Consider the following 20414-nt stretch of genomic DNA (forward strand, 5'->3'; position numbering starts at 1 on the left):
CTTCAATATCACTTGAAAACAGAATGTATGTTACCTAAAATAAAGAGGTCCCCAAAGGGATAAGTGCACGTTTCATGCTATTTATTCATCCTCAAAGTTCTTTGTGTAATCATTAATGCTTAATAATAATTCAGAGATGTTCTTGTAGGGTCGAGTGATAAAGGGGTCCTATAAGTTTCATGCCATCATCACTACTTTTGAGATGATTTTGACTGATTGTCCTGAGCTGCGGAATATTCCATGGCGCTGTGTGGTCATTGATGAAGCCCACAGGCTGAAGAATAGGAACTGCAAGCTGTTGGAGGGACTCAAGATGATGGACTTGGTGAGTGATCATAGTGGTGATCCCACTGAAGCTGAGTAGAGTAGTTACTGACTTGACAGTCCCACTGCTCTCAGTTTGACTGGTGCCTGTGAAGGGTATTTGCAAAGCCTTTCTCTCCTGAACTTTCAGTTACTCAAAAGTTGCTGTTGCCTTCCTGATTTTTGCATTGTTTGCTAATATCTTTAAACAGTTTTATCATAGCAAAATATAATTGTGGTATTTTCACTGAAGTTAATTTCAAGTATTTTCTTTACCTTTTTCTTCTTAAATACTGCTATTTCGTTAACTGTTGGGCCAAGCTTTCATTCAGTGATGATAATCCAGTTGTGTTCTAGGGCTCCATAGGTTTTGCCATACAGGGTTTAGTAGGATTTGTAGATTCAAGTTCTCAGTAAATTGGGTAGGATATCTGGGATTGGTTCAGTTCACACAGACACTTAGAGTTTGGGGAATTACGTGACCTCATATTTGATCTGAAGTTTTACAGTACACCTGTCCCATACTTTTCCAGTTTCCAAGGAGATAGTCTGGTCTTTCTGATTAGATTTTCCATTTTTTTTTTTTTTTGGTAGGAGTATTATAGGATAACCTATTGTAGGAGTAGTAGAATTCAGTTGATTCTCTGTTCCATACTACTGTGTGTATGATTTCCCAGTGGAAATTGCTACATGACTTGAATCATCCTAGGGCTTCTTTTCACTCCATAGTTTACAAGGTGGTTATGATTACCTGTTTTTCATTTTTAATGTACATTTTCAAAGCAAAGTTACTGTCTCAGATGACTTGAGAGTTTCAAAAAAGTACAAAAAGATTTTAAAAATCACTTTAGTGCTGACCTGTGTAGATTAATTTGATTTCTTGTTAATTGAGTGTTTGAGATGGGAAGGAATATTCTATATGTTCATGGCTATAAATTTTTTTAGTGAAGTCTGGTACTATCAGAAAGAACACCTAAATGCTTTCTGTTGCAGCTGGTTCTTTGAACAAGCTTCTTTTATTCTTAAACTAAGGGGGTTAGATTAGCCAGCTATTCTTTTAATTGAAAACAAACAAAATCTAGTTTTGTTAAAGGAAACAGTTTGACTTAATTATCCTATTTAGGATGGAATTTCTCATTTTTCTCTCTAATGAATTATTATTAAAGCTATCCTAAGATCGTTCTCAGAGCAGCTTACTGTTTTTGGTGACCAATCCACAAAACAATTGAGAACACTTACAAACAGTGAATAGTCTTGAAGACATGGGTAAGCATAGGGAAAAGAGACACTCTATGGCTGTATTTGGTCTCTCCAGATGATACTTGAGCGTTATAATGAAGTAAACTTGTATTTGCAGATAAATGCTCATGCTCATGATATCTCTAAATATACCTTGATTTGGAATCCACCTTCATAGTGATCCACTAAGAGATAGTTATATCACCATTTCCTTAAGGCTTAAACAGTCGTCTGAGTTTACCTAAGTTGTGTTCTATTATTAGTTTATATGTTCCAGTAGATTCTTACTGCAAAACAGTCCTTCATTGGTGAGTAAAAATTAGTTTAGCTTTATCACCATCAAACAATCTAATTGTCGTTGGAATAATAGACAAAAATTGATAAAAATTCAAAGAATTTTCTATTATTTATACTAACACTCATTAATGGATTAGGATCTGTTATCCAAATAATTTTTCTGTTGCATATTGCAGTGTTGCCTAAACTTTTTCACATAATGACACATATGGAATATGATATTTGTATACAGAGAAGGCTGCCCACTGCCATGGGAGACCAGTCCCAGGGGTCCTGACTTTCAAGCTCTGCTGGCTACTCCAAGGACTTAGCATACCTGTGACTCATCCTTGCCTTACCAGCTGGGAAGCTCTGATTAGCAAATGAACAAAATATGTATTTTTCTAATGATCAAGAATCTTTATTTCATGTTTTCAAGATGGAATACATTATCGTTTAGAATCAGAATATTTATCTTTGTCCATTTCTGCATAGCTCATCGCCTGCTCTTTAAATCCTTACTTAAAATAAACATCATGAGAACTTGTATACTTGTCACTTTTTATTCTTCTTTGCTAGATAAGTCACAGTCAAAATAGCAAGTAGTAACGATACCCAAGTATGGTGCAGGTCATAGGGGACTGCTGCTGCCCGCGCTAGATTGAGTTATGGTGAAAATGTGCTTGGTGAGGCTTATCTCCCAAGTGCATTCTCGAAAAGGAAGACCAGTGAGTGTCTTCAGCTCTCCACACACAAAGGAAATGTTTTTGTGAAGAGGATACATTGAGCAGCAATCACCATCTTCTCAGTCCTGCACAGGAGCCCTTGGAAAGCAAAGCCATCTCCTTGTCCCTCATTACCATGGAGGTCGTAGTAGTTCTTCATTGATTCTGTTATCTCATCTTTCTTTGTCGGGAGGCCCCACACAGATAAAAGGTTCTGCTGAAATGAAATTACACGGGCATCACTCCATCAGAGCTAAAAAAAAAAAAAAAAAAAAAAAAAACCAAAAAAATGGGAATGCTTTCAAGGCAAAAGTGTATCTGCTGGCCTTGTTGAGCTTGGAGGTGGAAAGCTCAATAGCCTGGGTCTCTTACATGATGTTTTGTGATACTGAATGTATTAATAATATATTTTTTTAATCATTACCCACTTTTAAATTGAAAGCTGGTTTTATCCCACTACTCATAAGCAACTCTACAAAAAGGTTGCATGTGTAATCATTTGGTGTAACTGGCTTAATAGTCATTGAAAGGAAGCAGCATAAAAGAGGAGTTTCTTTCCTTTTTTCAAATAAGTTTATTTTGAAACTAATAAGTTAAAAAGGCTTTAACTTACAAAGCATTTGGTTAGGCATTCAGTTCAGGATTTAGTTTAACTCAGTAATAAAGGATATGAAAAAACTGGAAACAATCAATACAGTATTGATGCAGTTCTTTTACTGCAGTAATTCTTTTCCTGAATCTGTGATGGTACTTTTAAAAAATTATTGGATAAAGTCACTTAGGACTTGGGTGTGTTAGTGGTTGTGGCTCACGGTACCCACCAGTATGGTTATACATAGAAAATCTTGAGTTGATTTGCAAACTCCTTACTCTTTAGGAATTTAATGAGTCTAAAGATGATGATGGTCCGTGTACGACCTCTGTTCAAAAGGAGAGAAAAGAAAGAATAAAAGCGAATTGAACTGCTTAACCTCACTTTCAAAGAGCTTTATTAAAAGATAAGACATTGTACTCATAGATATTGAGAAAATTAGCATGTTCTTTCTTACATCATTCATCTAGTATTTACTGAGCATATACTCTGCTTGGCAACCAAGTCTTGTCAGATTCCAAGTTGAGTCAGAATATTGCTTTTGAAACTCTTAGAAGGTATTATCATTTTCTGAAATAGTTTATTAGCTGGGCTATACACCAAATGGCCAAACACAGAAGAAAATAATAAGGCTCTTAAGATTAATAAACTCGCTATTGTTAATGCTGGTCACTGTAAAACAGCCCCTCTGTTTTGCATATATGGAAATAGGAGGACAGGGGGACAACTGCACAAGGAAAGGTGGAGAGAGAGCTCCTAAACAGGAAGAATTAATTAAAGAAGTAACTAACTTGGCTCAAAGACAAAGTTAGAAATAGCATTGGATTAAAAAAAAAAAACTGATTGTGGTATTCAAAACCAGGCTGACCTCTTTGCTAGTTGGAAATTTTTGCAGAACAAAATAGTTTTTCATATGCTGTTGCATGTAGAAGAACTTCTTTTGTTTCCAAAGTGAGTCATGCAGGAAGCAGATGGAGAGATGAGAGCACTGTTGATGTACAGAACAGAAAGAGCATGTAAGCTTCATCTGAGCCTAGGGATTTTAGGAAAAAACTTAACTTTGGTGGGCAAAAAGCATTGAGACTTTGGGGACTAAGAAAACCTTGGAACTAAAATATTCACCTAATAACCCCAAGAAGAGACAAAATGGCAAGACACATTTAAGGAGTCTGCAGAGTTCAAGAGAAGATTCTCCACGAATCTTTTTATCTGGAAGCAGTAACTCTGTTCTCCTTATATCTCTGTCCTCATACCTAATTCCTGTACTTTGTGTAAGGTAGATGCTGAGTTAACATTGATGGGTAGAAGTAGAAAAATGGAGAAAGTATAGAACTTTTTGTTATAACTCGATCAGTTTCTCTCCTTGCACTGTTGTAGGAACACAAAGTGCTGTTGACGGGGACCCCGCTCCAGAACACTGTGGAAGAGCTCTTCAGCCTGCTTCATTTCTTGGAACCAAGTCGCTTCCCTTCAGAAACCACCTTTATGCAAGAATTTGGTGATTTAAAAACAGAAGAGCAGGTACTTATCACCTCTGCTTTGTGTCTCAGTCATAAAATTAAAGATTAACCCATGAAGTTGCAAAGCATTAAAATTTAAGTATTTTAAAATGTAAATGATACCACAGTTTTTTCCCACCTAGTAGACAGAGCTTTATATATCACTGTGAAGGTTTTCTTGTGTGTTTGTCTGTTTGCCCTTGTGAAGGGCTGTTGAGATTTCTAGGGAGTTACATACCCATTGATGTAATTTTCAGAGGCTGCTGTGCTGTTCAGGTTGGAGGTTTTGCTGTGTAGATTTCAGGGGTCGTGTCAAAAGCCGCTGAACTTTGTAGAGCTATTTGCCTAATGGAGTTTTAAGGCTCTACTCTTATTTCTGAACCATGGATACTTGACCATAGTGCTCACTTTTTCAAGCTTGTATATTTTCACGTTAGCAACACGCGGCATAACTACCTCCACAGGATTTCTGTGAGAAATAAATGAGGTATTGTGTGTGAGAAGTGGTTGATTATTTTATACACTGTTTAAGAGTTATGTGGGTATTAGTTGTTACATTTTGTATGCCGTATTTGAAGTAAATATGGAAATAGGCTTAAAATCTTGGTCTTTATGTGCCCCCTCCCCTATCTGACTGTCTAAAACGTAAAGTCAGTTTAGTTTTACTTTTCTTGAATAAAAACTATATGGTGTGCTATATCCTATTGCCAACCAGCAGAAAAGAACCAGGGAGAAACATCTCCATTTGCTCATTGGTGCCTGGCTCTCTCCCTCTCATTCTTTAGCTCTTTCTAAAAAGGAAGAACACACAAGCATAGCACTCCCATGACATTGTCTTTTCCCCCTTCCTCATCATCCTGTGGCTTTAGACAAATAGAAAAGAAAGCTAAATGAATAAACTGGGGTTTCCTGCTATGTACTTTTCAAGCCTCCTCTGGAGAGTTGAAGTAGTCCACTTGACATAGAATCATCAACTTTCATGTACTTCTCTATGAAAGGTGATAGATTAGCTCCTCTATACCCTTACTGGGCTTTGAAAAATCAAAGTGGATGGTAAATAAATAAGATGATCCTGATTTTTCATGTTATAGTATGTTTTAACGTGCAAGCAAATTATGATACCAGTATTTACGCAAGGTCCTTTTTTAGGTGCAAAAACTTCAGGCTATTCTAAAGCCAATGATGTTAAGACGTCTCAAAGAGGATGTAGAAAAGAACTTGGCCCCCAAAGAAGAAACTATTATTGAAGTTGAGCTAACAAACATTCAGAAGAAATATTACCGAGCCATCCTTGAGAAGAATTTTACGTTTCTTTCCAAAGGTGGTGGACAAGCTAATGTACCTAACCTTTTAAACACTATGATGGAATTACGAAAGTGCTGCAATCATCCGTACCTTATCAATGGTAAGCTGGCCTGCTTGCAAACTTGTTTAAATGACAAATCAAAGCTCCAGAGATCCCTGTCTGCCCCCAGGCTGAGGATTTCATGGTTTGTAGTTATTGCTGCATCCTGCCCACTCAGCATGGGTTTCACCAGCTTTCTGTTTTCTGTGCTGCTTCCTTCTGTGGTTGCTGAAGGCCAGTGACCATTGCCCCAGCAAGCCCGGAAGCATGGTCTCACTTTGCCTTTCTCTTACCTCCCTGCGCTTGAAAGGAGACAATAGTGCTCCATGGCTAGAAATCATCAGAAGTGCTAGCAGCTAAAGAGAAACTAGCATTTGTTAAAGTTTTCTTGCAGGGGAGAGAGGTGTTTAAATCAGAGGCGTTAAAGAGGAACTTTGCTGTGGGAAGGCAGCTACCAGCTGTCTCAAGCCTTTGATAGGAAGTGTCCTTCGTATTCCTCTCAGTCTAGAGGCCCTTAGCACCTATTCCCTGAGAATACGCGGGTTACTTTAAAGCTTTGATAATAGTTTGTCCCTGTTACTGATGCATAGTTCATGGCCCCCCTGTTTTCTTAAGTAGATTAATAGTGTTATATAACTCATATGGGTTAAAATCTCTATTATAACACAGGTATTGATATTCAACACTGCCCCACAGATATGTACAATCAATTATGTTTCGATAAATAAATAAATAAAATAAAAATATTAGCTACCAAAAAAATAATCTCTATTATATACTTCCAAAAGTCATTAATGGAATAAATTTTTCATGTGTATGATGTGTAAGATAACTCTGGAGACTGCAAAGGTAAATAAGAAGGGAGGGTTCCTCTCAAAAGAGCTTTCAGTTTGTTGAGAGATTGAGATTAGGAAACCCTTTAAAGGAGAAGCCTTGAGAGGTAGAAAGGATTTTTTCAGGGTTAAAAAAAAAAGGGCATTTAGGTTGATGTAATAACACAAACAAAGAGAAAAAGGCAAGAAAACAAAGGGAAACTTTCCCAAAGTGTAAGACACATGCAGGAGATCATGGGACAGCGCACCTTAGACATGCTAGGGCCGTGCTGTGGATGTCCTTAACTGCTGGCACATGGAGCTTTGGCTGTAGTCTGTAGGCGGTGGAGAACCATGGCTAGCGTTTGAGCTGACCAGTGACTGGAAATATGATTCAGGTTGATCAATCAGGCAACATCATATAAAAAGGATGGAAGGAGGGAAAGACGAGCAGAATGATCAGCTTGGAGGCTATCACTGCAGTCTGGGTAGGAGTTAATATATATTAACAGGAGGTAATGGATGCTAGGCTGATTTGGGGTGCTTCTGCACAGTTATAATTGCCAGCAATGTAGTTGGGTTTCTTTCCAGTGAAGAAGGAGCAAAGCCTGGTTTTATCTTTATCACAACCCATGCAGTTGAAGGACAGCTCATTTAAAGAGTCCTAATCTTCCACCTTTCATAACTTTACATGCCTATCAGCCACCTCAGGTCCAGAGGTCCCCGTTACTAAAGGGACAAAGTGATCTACACCTGGAAGATGGTCTAAGAGTGTAGAACCTGAGCTTATTGCCTGAATCAATGAATTTCTTTTTAAAATTGTGTTTTTAACTTTGTTTTCTAAAGAAAGTATCGTGTGTGATAATTATATGTTTAATACTGCCAACCTGCTAATAACGTGTTTAAGAGCTTGTAAGGCCATTAGGGTGAGTGTCAACCAGCCCATTCATGAGTTGGGTAGACGGAGTTGGGGCTTAGGGCAAATGATGTTGTGAGTAAAGGATTCATGTGTGTGCGTGTGCACACACACACACACACATACACGTTTTCGCATTAAATAGCTGATGAAAAGGAAATAAATAATAATAGCCTCCAGGGGGAAGAAAAGAAAAGGAGAAACTCACAAAAGGACTTGAATGCTGCCAGCAGGATGTGCATGAAAGGGGAGAACTCAGCGATGGTGATTAGATAGTCACCCCCAGTTCCATCAAGTTTACTCTCTTTGGTCACATGTTAATTGTGTGCATTGTGCACATGGGGTGTTTTCCCCCAAAACACAGCTGGTGGGTCTCTTCCTTGACTGACTGCTCTCCAGGGTCATCCTGTATAGCTTGTTTGTTCACCAGGAGCCTCTTAGGACTCCCTAAGGCTTGGCGTCTGTGGCAGTTCTAATTGGTCACACCTTGAGGTCAGCTTTTCTGTCCTTACAACAAGTTATGTGGTGTCTGTTCAGCAGGTGTCCTTACGCCTTTATTTTGGGAAATTGTAGTAGAAAATGCAAATACACGCACACTAAGCATACAGCTGCCCAGATTAACTTATATAGACGTTGTGTTTCACAGATGTTGCTCCAGGGCCGTACTGTTCATTCACATCCACAGTCTGGAGTAGAAAGCATACTGTCACAGTGCCACCTCAGCATACCTTTATTGAACACTTATAAGAGAAGTCTTTAATCCTGGGGATTAAATTGAGATTTGTATTGGTTGTGGCAGAGTAAAACAGCCCCAATCAGACTAAACTTCAAGAAAGCACAGCATTTCTGTAATTGTGAAAAATAGAAGCAACATATGCAGAAGTTGAAAGTGATAACATAAGCACAGCAGAAGGGGAAATAAAAGTCTAGAAGTGATGATAGAACGCAAACCGTACATAAATGAGAAAGTTTTTAATGTGACTTAATTTTTACTGAAGTGCATGGAACAATGGCTGGTGCACTGTAAGCACTCAGTAAATGTCGTGAGTTGTTTTTGTTGCTAAATGGTTAAGCAGGTAACTAGAAAACTTTAATGGGGTTTATATCATCGGCCCAAGCTTTATATTGAATGTGATTTCCAATTTTAGGTTTCCTAATGTGAAGGTGAGAATAATGTTGAAAATGTGTCCACGTTCCCTTGGTTAGAGTCATTAAGTCACGACGTGAGAGTCATTGGTTGTTGTTGGAGGTGGGGGGATGTCAGGAACAGCAGACAAACAGAAAACAAGAATGAGGCTTGCATGATGGGAATGACTTTCACAGAGAAAATAGGAACTCATTTTTTTCTGGTAATCTTAAAGAGCAAAATATTTTCTTGTTTGTTTGTGGCTGATATAGCTAGATGACATTGCATTTACTGCCCTGACAGTGGCCATCTGTTGAAGTGAAAAAACTTTAAGCTAGAAGTGAGTACACACTTATACCAAGTTGTCTGAGACACGCACGCACACACACTTCTAAATGTACCACCAGCCATACTTTAATTTAGGGCAGAGCCAGCAAAGTATTCTGGCTTATAACCCTTTTCCAGTTAATTTTCTGATTGGTGATATTACAAATCTAACATCAAGGTAAATCTTTAATTGGTAATCTTGCAAATTCAGCTATGGCATCAAAAGATAGAAATTGCCCTCCTCCCCGTCACTTTCCCTACCCTCTTTCCTTCAGTGCTGCCATAGTAAATAGGATGTTAAGAGAATCACATAGGAGATATGTTTGCTGTTGTTATTTTTAAATGAAGTATTGCTGGTATAAATTGGCTACCACTTTAAGAATCTGAATAATTGATTACTTCAGCAATAGCTTTTGTCAGGTAACAGAGAATGCATTTTTCTGACTGTTCTTTATAAGATTGGAAATTATTGGTAGCATTGAAAAGGCAGAAAAGATATTTTTCTTGTCTTTGAATAAATTTAAAATTTTTTACAAATTTAATTTTTTCTGCTAATTTGACTGAATTATTTACATTTCCAAAACTTTTTACTAAAATAATTTAAACATGTCTGGTATTTGATCAAAATGATTATTTTATTTTTGAAGAATATTCTTGTCTTGTCATACTACTAGAACACTATGTTTTATTTTGATTATGGATTGTAATCTTAATCTGGACAAAAATAATTGCCCAAATATTACAAGAGTAAAATCTGTCTATTCCTGAATTGCAAAGATCTTATAATGTATAAGAACAAACTTTCCAAAAAGACCTGATATAACATATGGACTTAAATCTATTTCCCCTGTCTCTTGAGGACCTTACTGTCCTTAATCTAGAACTTGGGTTTCTAGATTTCATGTTTTGAAAACCATTATTCAACTTTGTTCAAGAACATTCTTGCTAATGCTCTTAAACAGCATTTTGTTTCTTACCTTTTCCTAATAAAACTCCTGCTTTTTTTCTCCCACACCTAAAGAAAAAATCTGAATATTAGCTTTTTATTCATGTAGAAAAGAGAGTGAGGGGCTAGCAATTCCTGCAAAGTTGGCATCTCCTGCCAGTCCCCCTTCATGGGAAGTTAGTGTGCTTTGTGGAAGGCCTCAGTGCTTGGTGAAGACGTTAAGTGTCTTTAATCTCTTCTCATAAATACTTTGTCCATTAGTAACTAACGAGCCTTATTTCCACAGGCTCCTGAAGATGGAAATAGGATTGTGCTTCCATCGCATCTTGTGCTTCTTGGAATTACCGTCTGAGTGGCCATGGTGGCCTGTCTAACTAACCTAACCTTTGAAACTCTTTTGAGGTTTATGTATACCCATCTTGTGTGTAGTTCACATGTTTAAAACCAGTGATAGGAAGAATAGTTTGAAGGTTCTGGCACAGTTTAAGGCTGGGAAATGATCCCATTAGATGAGTGAGTTTGTTTGTATTTCCTAAAGGATAAAATGAGCACATCCTCTGTCTTTAGGGAGAGGAGCTGAGCACAGCAGCTATGCCCTGATTAACCCAGAGGTGGAGGAGGCCAGACCAGTGCCGCATAATTCTAGTTAAGCCGTCTAAGCAGCTGAAGGAAGCTTAGCCTGCTGCTTCCTGGATAAGTGTGTGTTTGGGGTCAGGGAGGAAGTGGTAGGGCTTCATTCCTTAGGAAGATGTCATTTTCTTGAGGCTTCTCTGTCATGTACCCAAGTCTTTGAACTAGCAAAAATCCACATGGGGCTGTGAGAAAAAGAGGGTTAAGATAGAAGTCCTGTATTAAATACATAGAGTTGTGCATGTTTTTTTTTTTTTTGTTTTTTTTTAAGCTTTAAAAGGTTTGGATAATTTAAGATAGAATTTTTGTATCTTAGGAAATTATCAGATGGGAATGAATGTGGACAGAGATTTAGAGATTGCAATAGAAGATGTGTGCTCAGGTCCTGCACAAAAATCCCTAAAAATTATTCTGAAAATGAATACCTCATTTGGCCATCTCAATATGTAGTTATAGACCCAAACTACTGCCCTCACACTGTAATTGTTAGGACTTTATTCCTTTGTTTCTTAGTTTCAGAACAGATTTTGTTGTATGTGTTTATATTCAGCTAGTAAACAGTTCTTCATGTCTTTAACAATTTAGGTTCCAAATGTTTTGTAGGTATCTGGCCCTCAGCTTATTTTTGCCACTTCTGACTTGGCAGTCTGTTGTTGAAATTTTTTACAGACAGCAAACATTTGTTTGTTGAAAAATGTTATCTTCCCCCTAAATGCCTCAATGTGTTGTACTTAAAAAGTTGATCCCTTTTGTATGATATCCACAGTTTTGTGTAAACCCAACTTTGAGTAAGTGGATGGATTCTTGTTCATAAACAAGAGTGTGGTGATCTGGTTCCTACAATTTTCAGTGGATTTTGAAAGCAAATTCATTGTTTTTAGTAATAAAAACCTTTTACAGTATGCACGTTATGCTGTCCAATCTCCGCAGGTGCTGAAGAGAAAATTTTGGAAGAGTTTAAAGAAACACACAATGCAGAGTCTCCAGATTTTCAGCTCCAGGCAATGATCCAGGCTGCTGGCAAGCTAGTGCTGATTGACAAGCTGCTGCCAAAACTGAAGGCTGGTGGCCACAGGGTGCTTATCTTTTCCCAGATGGTGCGCTGCTTGGACATACTGGAAGACTACCTCATTCAGAGACGGTGAGGGCCACCATATCAGAATAATAAAAAGGAAATTAAAAACTACCCTTTACAGGGCTCCAAGTGGTTCACCTAGAAGTGACATTTATGATAAAGGGGATGTAAATGGGGAAAATATGTCATCTCTTTTTTAAAATATAGATATACATGACAATTATATGATGACTACAAGAGGACACTGCATACCATTGTGGGCAGTCTCTCCCCCATTGCTTACATTTGACTAGGGGAGAACTCTTCTTACTTAAAATGGAAATTATTAGTTATCTTACTGTTAGAGATTTCAGCTATTTTTAGAGCTTAGCTATTTCGTTGGAGCGGAAGTAAAATAAAATTTAATCTTTGGGCATTTGACCAATTGTATGAAAAACTACAAGAAACTATTTGCTCTGAAATTATTACTGTTAAATCATATCATTCTGTTAATATGTATTAATTACTTAAAAAAGGAAGAAGTGTACTGTAGCTGTTTGTCATGCCTCCTTGTTAATATTGCCGTTTTCTAGGTACCCATACGAAAGGATCGACGGCCGAGTAAGAGGCAACCTCCGCCAGGCAGCTATCGACAGATTCTCCAAACCTGATTCTGATAGGTTTGTTTTCCTCCTGTGTACAAGGGCAGGAGGTTTAGGCATTAATCTCACTGCTGCTGATACCTGCATCATCTTTGATTCAGACTGGAATCCCCAAAATGACCTCCAGGTAAACACAAGAAAATCTTCCTGATGCCTTAAAAAAAAAAAGGTCAGTCTACTATGACAGAGAATCCCTAGTCAAACCAATAAATTAAAGTTGTGTCGTCACTCAGACAGTGTCCCATGATTCAGGGCAAGTCAATCAAGTAGTAATTAATTTATTATTAATGTGAGAAGAAATTTTTTAGTATGTTAACCCTCTTCTAAACTACACCTTTGTTTAGTGTAGGACTAGCAATTGAGTTTTGTCTTTTCTTTGGTAACTGTCTTAGTTAGCTCAGACTGCTGTAACAAAATGCATAAATTGGGTGGCTTAAACAGCAAACATTTATTTCTCACAGTTCTGGACATTGGAAGTCTGAAATCAGGGTGCCAGTGGGGTCAGGTTCTTGGTAAGGGAACTCTTCCTGGTTTACAGACAGCTGTCTTCTTGCTGTGTCCTCACATAGCTGAAAGAGACCTAGCTCGCTCTCTGTCCTCTTCTTACACGAGCACTGATCCCACTGGTGAGGGCTCCACTCTCATGACCTAATTACCTCCCTAGGGCCCCACCTCCAAATTTCAACATATGTATTTTGGGAAGACACAAACATTCAGTCCATCACAGTGGCTTATTAATTTTTTTTTTCTTCCAGGCTCAGGCAAGATGTCATAGAATAGGACAGAGTAAATCTGTGAAAATCTACAGGCTGATTACAAGAAATTCCTATGAAAGGGAAATGTTCGACAAGGCTAGTTTGAAACTTGGTCTGGATAAAGCTGTGCTTCAGTCTATGAGTGGAAGAGAAAATGCTACCAATGGGGTAAAACAACCAAACCATTCATTTATTCTGGCTCCTTCCTTTGTTTAGCTAATAGTAAGAAATTATTCGGCATCTGCTTATTTTCCAACCTCAATATTTTAAGCATACTTTGTCACATTTTCCTTTGTTATAATTCAGGTTTATCATCTTTGAGAAAAATGAAGGATTTGTTTAGTCTACAGATGTTTCCATTCTAAATTATTTTGAATATTTTAAATATTTCTTTAAAACAGGTACAGCAGCTTTCCAAGAAAGAAATAGAGGATCTTCTACGAAAAGGAGCCTATGGTGCACTCATGGATGAGGAGGACGAAGGGTCTAAATTCTGTGAAGAAGACATTGATCAGATTCTCCTACGGCGAACCCACACTATTACCATTGAGTCTGAAGGAAAGGGTTCCACGTTTGCAAAGGTGAGAATCGATCTGAAGAGGTCGAGTTTTCTGTAGAAGCAGGATAGGATGAAAGTGCTCACAAGATGCATACATAACACTTGCTTTACCCTGCAAATTCACACATGAGTTATTAATTCCCTCTGGAACCCCCAGCACATAAAACATTCTCGTATTTTGGGTCCTCTTCTGTGTATGTGGCACCACAGTCACCTTGACCTTGCTGTCCTCGTACCTGCCTCCCGGCTCCTGAGGCGCATCCTTCTCCTGTGTTCTTGACCCCATCCTCTCCCTTTCTGAGATCCTCCATCATCCCCTTCCTTCTCTCCCCAAATCCTGATTCCTACAACAGCCTGTAAGAACAATCGAGTCACTGTTGTCTTAAAAAATCTCTCCTCTGTTTTCCCCTCTAACTACTCCTCCGTAACTCTTCCTTTCACAGCTAACATCCACACAAGTGTCACCTACTCCAGCTGTCTCCACAGCCGCCCTGTCTCTTCCCAGCTTCACTTAACCCCTACGCTGCCTCTGTCAGAACTGCTCTCAACCACCAGCCGAGTTCCTTCTGAGGCTTCACCTGCACTTTGTTCCAGCCGTCCACACAAGGCCCACACTCTGCTCTTTTATAGTTAATAGTTTTATTAAAATGTCATTTGTTTGCTGTAAAATTCACCTGTTTTACATATATAGTTCAGTGCCTTTGCCATAATATAGACTTGTGCAAATATCACCAAAATCTAAGTTTAGAGCATTTTCATCACCACTAAAACATCCTCGTGCTCATTAGCAGTCAGTCCCTACCGGCACCCCGACCTGTCACCTCCAGTCTCTAGAAACCACTAATCTACTTTCTTTCTCTATAGAGTTGCCTACCTAGGCCGTTACATATAAATGGAATCATACAATACATGGTCTTTTGTGTTTGGCTTCATTCACTTAGCATAATGCTCTTGAGGTTCATCTATGTTGAAATATGTATCAGTAATTTATTTTATTGCTGAATAATATCCATTATATGGTTATATCATTTTACCAGTCAATATGGACATTTGTGTTGCTTATCCATTTGCTAGTTGGTAATGAAATTGAGTTGTTTATGGTTTTTTTATAATGAATAATGTTATGAACATTTGTGTAGGAGTTTTTGTGTGGACATGTGCTTTCATTTCTCTTGGGTATATACCAGGAGTAGAATTGCTGGGTCATATGTGAACTCCATGTTTAACCCTTTGAGGAACTGCCAGAGTGTTTTCTAAAGTGACTGTACCATTTTCCCTTTCCACCTACAGGGTATTAGATTTCCACTTTCTCCATGTCCTCGCCAGCACCTTTTATTATCTGACTTTTTAGTTACGGCCATTTTAGTGGGTGTGAAGTGGTATCCCACTCTGGTTTTTATTTGCATTTTTCTGATGATATTGAACATGTTTTCATGTGCTTGTTGGCCAGATGTATATCATCTTTGGAGAAATGTCTGTTCAAATTTTTTATTCATTTTTTGAATAGTCTTTTTATTATCAAGTTTTAAGAATTCTTCATATATTCTGGATAAAAGTTCTGTATCAGATAATGTGATTGCAGATTATTGCTCCTAGTCTTTTCTTAATGGTGTGTAATTTTAATGAAGCCCAATTTACCAGTTTTTTCTTTTATCATTTGTGCTTTTGGTGCATTATTTAACTCAAGGTCACAACAATTCACTCCTATATTTTTTTCTATGAGTTTTATAGTTTCCGTTCTTACATTTAGGTCCATGATCCCATTTAAGTTGATTCTGTGTGTGGTGTGAGGTAGGGTCCAACTCTTCCTTTTGCATGTAGATATCCAGTTGTCGCAGCTGCTCCAGTCTGGAAAGACTCTTTGCTGGCTCTGTGACCCAGTACCTTCTCCCTCATATCTTTCAGCCTCTTTTCAGGTTCTTTCCTCAGTCCTCATTGGCACTACAAATTCAGTATATGGAGAAGCAAACTCACCACTCCTGTCCCTCCACCCCCAACACATGCACACACCCCTCTGTCTGTTCACCCTGAGAAATATCATTCAGATGCCAGAGTTGGATGCTGAGGTTTTTTTCTGGCTTCCTCCTCCTCTTCCATGTTTCATACCCATTATTCTAACTCCGTAGTTTATCTTTTAAAGAATGTCTCTCTAGGCTATCTCCTTTTCTCCATTTTTACTATAGCTGTTTTCAGTTTTCCTTATTTCTTCCCTAAACTACTGCAATAGCCTGTTCTACTCTGTTTACCCTCTGTGCTCCAAGACATTGGTATGGCCTCTCTAACATGTGAGTCTGGGTATGATTGTGTCCACCTTGAGATTATTCCTATTTCCAGATAGTTCACGGTGCCCTCAAGATAGAGTTCAGACTCTGTTAACAGCACACACAAGGCCCTACTCGACCTGCTCTGCCTCCCTCACCAGCATGACCTTGGGTTATTCCACCCTGTGCACCCTTATCCTCTTTCCTCTCCTCTGTGCCTTTACACATGCTCTGCTGTGAACATTTCCACGTGCTTTCATGTTTCATGAGCATTTTAAAATACAGCCCAGGCATTGTCTTCCTGAAGAGCTTTTCTTCTCAGTTCCCAGCAGTGCTCTGCCTGCACTGGGCTAGGGGCCCCTCCCCTGTATATCCTTGCACCTGTACTTACCTTTGTTCCCTATCATTTATCACACTGCAGTGTAATCCTTTGTTTCCTGGTCTGTCTCAACCCCCGGACAATGAGCTGCCCGAGGGACAGTCTTTTGTCCTTAGTCCCATCTACTGTAGCGTCTGGCACAGTGGTGGAACGCACACATATTTGAGTGAATGAATAAACAAAAGCTGCTTTGCATTTTGCCTCAGAGAGAAGCATCTCAACGTGTATTTTTTTCCCCTTTAGGCCAGTTTTGTTGCTTCTGGGAATAGGACAGATATTTCCTTGGATGATCCAAATTTCTGGCAAAAGTGGGCTAAGAAGGCTGAATTGGATATTGATGCCCTAAATGGGAGGGTGAGTGAAAAGTCCTATTCAGACACTTATCTGATGTAACCTGAGGGTCACTCTTTCAGAAGTTACAAATGCATCTGCTCTTTTGTTAGAACAACCTAGTTATTGACACTCCCAGAGTGAGAAAGCAGACCAGGCTCTACAGTGCAGTGAAGGAAGATGAGCTGATGGAATTTTCAGACTTGGAAAGTGATTCTGAAGAAAAGCCTTGTGCAAAGCCACGACGCCCCCAGGATAAGTCGCAGGGCTACGCCAGGAGCGAGTGTTTCAGAGTGGAGAAGAATCTGCTTGTCTATGGGTGAGTCAGACTCACTATGTAAAATGGAATTTTAACAGTAGTTAGAATTCCCAGTTGGTGTAGAGCAACTATATTTTCTTTGGATTTGTGCGGCTCCCCTTAGCACAGTCAAAGGAATTCCTCTGTGGTAACTTTACAGGGCACTGGGGTCATTTGGTTAAAGTGTTCTAAGTTGTTCAGATCCTCTGAAATTAGAAGAGGTCACCTGAAATTAGGGGCACTTAACTTAAAGTTTGTACCTTAAGAAATTATGTCAGATCCACATTTACTTGTTGATTATTAATAACTCAGTCTCAAAATTATAAATCTTTTGCTATTTTATTTTCACATAAAATTTATGGCTATAGTGATCTTTTAATATTTTTTCTGTTATAAAAAATTGTCAGAGGCTATAATCTTACTTGTTGAACTTTTTGAATGTGTTGTGTTTCCCCTGGTGAAACACAAGTTCTTGAAAGGTGGATCCATATCTAATTCACCTCTGAGTCACTGTGGCTCCCCACATAGTACTTTGAATGGCAGGGTGCTCAGTAAATATCTGGACCAGTAAATAAGAGTTCTCTAGCAGATTGTGGGACATTTCATTAAAATAAAAAAAAAACTGCCACCAAAGCAGTCTTTCTACAGATCTGATGACGTCCTATCTTGGAGGGTTTCTTCCAATGGATCACCATTAGTTTCAGAGTAAATACAAGCGTTTGTTGTCATGGCATAAAGAGCTCTTTTAGCTGACACATATCTGTCTTGCTAGTTCTTTCCTGTGAGCCGTCCATGCCTCTATAGGACAGACTGCTTTACCTCCCCCAGTGTACCATGCTCTGTCTCATCTCTGTCTTCGTGCAAAGTTCTCCCCACTTCCTAGAGCATCACCCCCACACCCGCTCCCAGTATGCAGCACCTGCGCACCCTGCACCGGTGTCTGGCCTGCGCTTCCCATCACTCTTATCACATTCTTCTATGACTTTCGAGTCATTTGCCTCTCCCACTAATTCACAGTGAGCAGCTCCCTGAGGAACAGGGGCTCTTTGTACTCTCAGTGTACAGTGCGGTGCAGGCGGACACACTGAGCGCTGAATAAATGCTTGTCAATGGAATAAATGAAGTTTGACAGAAGCCCATCCTGTGTCTCAGCCGCGCTGCCACAGCACTCATTACCTGTGCTAGCCAGATGTCCTCTCCACCTGTTCTTACATGGGGCAGAGACTCTCCCGCCACAGCCCTTGGCTATTTACACCTGCTTCCGTGTTTCCACCTAACGGTCAGAGCTGAGAGTTGTGTTGGTAACTTTAGGAATGGCACGTGTCAGTAACTGCTGAAGCTGAGAAGTACGCTCAGAGCCTGTCATCTCTCAGTCCAGCCCTTCCCTCTTCCCATAGTCATCACTGTATATTGGGCACCTACTATGAACTGGGCACTGTGCTAGGACACTCGCAAACACTGGGGGTGCAAATGTGGCAGTAAGCTGTGACAGTGCTGGGAGGAGGAAGCCCTTGTGTCACCGCACCTTTAAGACACAGCTAAGGTGCTATCCTCACACCTCTGGGGCTGAGAGGAGTGAAGGAAGGAATTCCACAGAAGGTGATATGTGCAGCCTGTGACTTGATGGACACCGTGGATCAGCCAGAGTAAGAGGGAGCGTTGGCTTGGGAGGGAACAGAAAAGGGTTCACAGCAGAGAGTGCATGTGTGGGAGGCCTGGAGGGAGGACTAAAAAGTTCACAGGAGCCAGGGGAGGGCCACGGGGTGGTGAGAGGCCCGGCCAGGGCGAGAGGATGTGTGCTGCTCCCTACGCCTGAGGCGAGGGCTCCCTGTCGTGCAGCTCTCAGTGGTCAGAGAGGCAGCGGAGAGGCTGTTTGTCCATGACTGCCCTGGGGGCTCAGTCTACTCTCGCCTGAGAGAGGGCACGGCTCAGCACCTGCCTCCTCCTGCCACTGTGCCTAGCTGTTGTTTGGTCCCATCCGTAGCTCCTGGATGAAACAGCACAGCACTGTTTAGCCTGGGCTCTTCACAGGAAATCAGTGGTCAAATTCAGTGGTGCGCCATCTGTTTGGTTCTGTCCGCAGTCCTTTCCCCCAGCCATTTCACACAAGGGCCTGAGAGTTTCCCGTGAGTGTTCTTGTACTTGGGAGTTATCACTCCCTATCTCAAAAGGAACCTCAAAGCTTTCACAGTCTTGCAGCAGTTACTGTGGCATCCTTTGAGGTGGACTGATGCAGCCATACCCCTCAGCATCATATCCTTGACTTGGGGTAGTCACAGCTACTTTGAGTCACCTTTCATCTCATATGGTTGGTCAGCACTGAAACACGCAAACCATTACAGGGTGAAGCAAAGTATACAACTTACAGGTCCCCGGATTGCATTCATGTGCTGAGAATCGCTGCCACGGCCTGCCTCTGCCTGGGAAAGCCAGTGTTAGCCATGTGAGTGTTATTTCAGTGGCAGTCCAACTCTCTTGCACTTAGGAGCAGGGAACTTGTGGTCCACTTTCTAAGGGGCATTTTTAACTCTTGTATCCTGGACTGCTTTTCTATCGCCTGATGTAAAATACTGCTAGTTTTGACTCAGGATTTTCCAACACTCGTAACTGACCATTAAGATAAAGCCCCAAATCTAAACTCAGAGGCACCATCTGCATGCTGAATATTTGCTTTACAGTTGGGGACGGTGGACAGACATCCTTTGCCATGGACGCTACAAACGTCAACTCACTGAGCAAGATGTAGAAACCATCTGCAGAACCATCCTGGTGTACTGTCTTAACCATTACAAAGGGGACGAGAATATCAAAAGCTTCATCTGGGATCTGATCACGCCCACGGCTGATGGCCGGACTCGAGCCTTGGTCAATCATTCTGGTAGGTCTGCTTCACGTGCTCTGTGTATGGGGTCACAGAGAGCTTCTGGAAACCTCTGTAACACACTGCTGATAAAGAGATGCAGTGGAGACCCTGTATTTCCCTGTCTCATACGTTAAAATATCTGACTCTGACACTGTAGTGTGGAATGTAAAAGCCTTCTATTATTATGGTGATTGGTCTAGGTTTGTCAGCCCCCGTGCCAAGGGGAAGGAAGGGAAAGAAGGTGAAAGCCCAGAGCACACAGCCGCTGGTGCAGAATGCCGACTGGCTGACCGGCTGCAACCCAGACGCCCTGTTCCAGGAGGACAGCTACAAGAAGCACCTGAAGCATCACTGCAACAAGTATGTTTTTAGAGTGTGGGCATGGAAGCTTGGCTCCCTTTTTGCTCTTTAAAATATATATATTATTATGAGTTAAACTGTGTAGTTACTGCCCTTGTGCGGCCTTACCATTTTAACCTTTTGTAAGTGAACATTTCATTGGCATTAATTACACTCA

General features: G+C 40.2%; 1 protein-coding gene across 4 annotated transcripts in view; it reads left to right on the top strand.

Annotated features, from left to right (window-relative positions):
• Positions 1-20414, top strand: part of CHD7 (chromodomain helicase DNA binding protein 7) — a 177776-nt gene that overhangs the window by 137849 nt on the left and 19513 nt on the right. For all 4 annotated transcript variants that reach the window (XM_063080139.1, XM_063080142.1, XM_063080140.1 and 1 more), the window contains 11 exons: positions 149-325; positions 4513-4656; positions 5784-6039; positions 11667-11877; positions 12384-12579; positions 13208-13375; positions 13609-13788; positions 16650-16760; positions 16850-17055; positions 19713-19912; positions 20098-20257. In XM_063080139.1, the coding sequence (XP_062936209.1) occupies positions 149-325; positions 4513-4656; positions 5784-6039; positions 11667-11877; positions 12384-12579; positions 13208-13375; positions 13609-13788; positions 16650-16760; positions 16850-17055; positions 19713-19912; positions 20098-20257 (2009 nt within the window). The remainder of the gene's footprint in view (positions 1-148; positions 326-4512; positions 4657-5783; positions 6040-11666; positions 11878-12383; positions 12580-13207; positions 13376-13608; positions 13789-16649; positions 16761-16849; positions 17056-19712; positions 19913-20097; positions 20258-20414) is intronic.

Source organism: Cynocephalus volans, chromosome 15 (genome assembly GCF_027409185.1).
Source record: "Cynocephalus volans isolate mCynVol1 chromosome 15, mCynVol1.pri, whole genome shotgun sequence".
NCBI classification, from domain to species: Eukaryota; Metazoa; Chordata; class Mammalia; order Dermoptera; family Cynocephalidae; genus Cynocephalus; species Cynocephalus volans.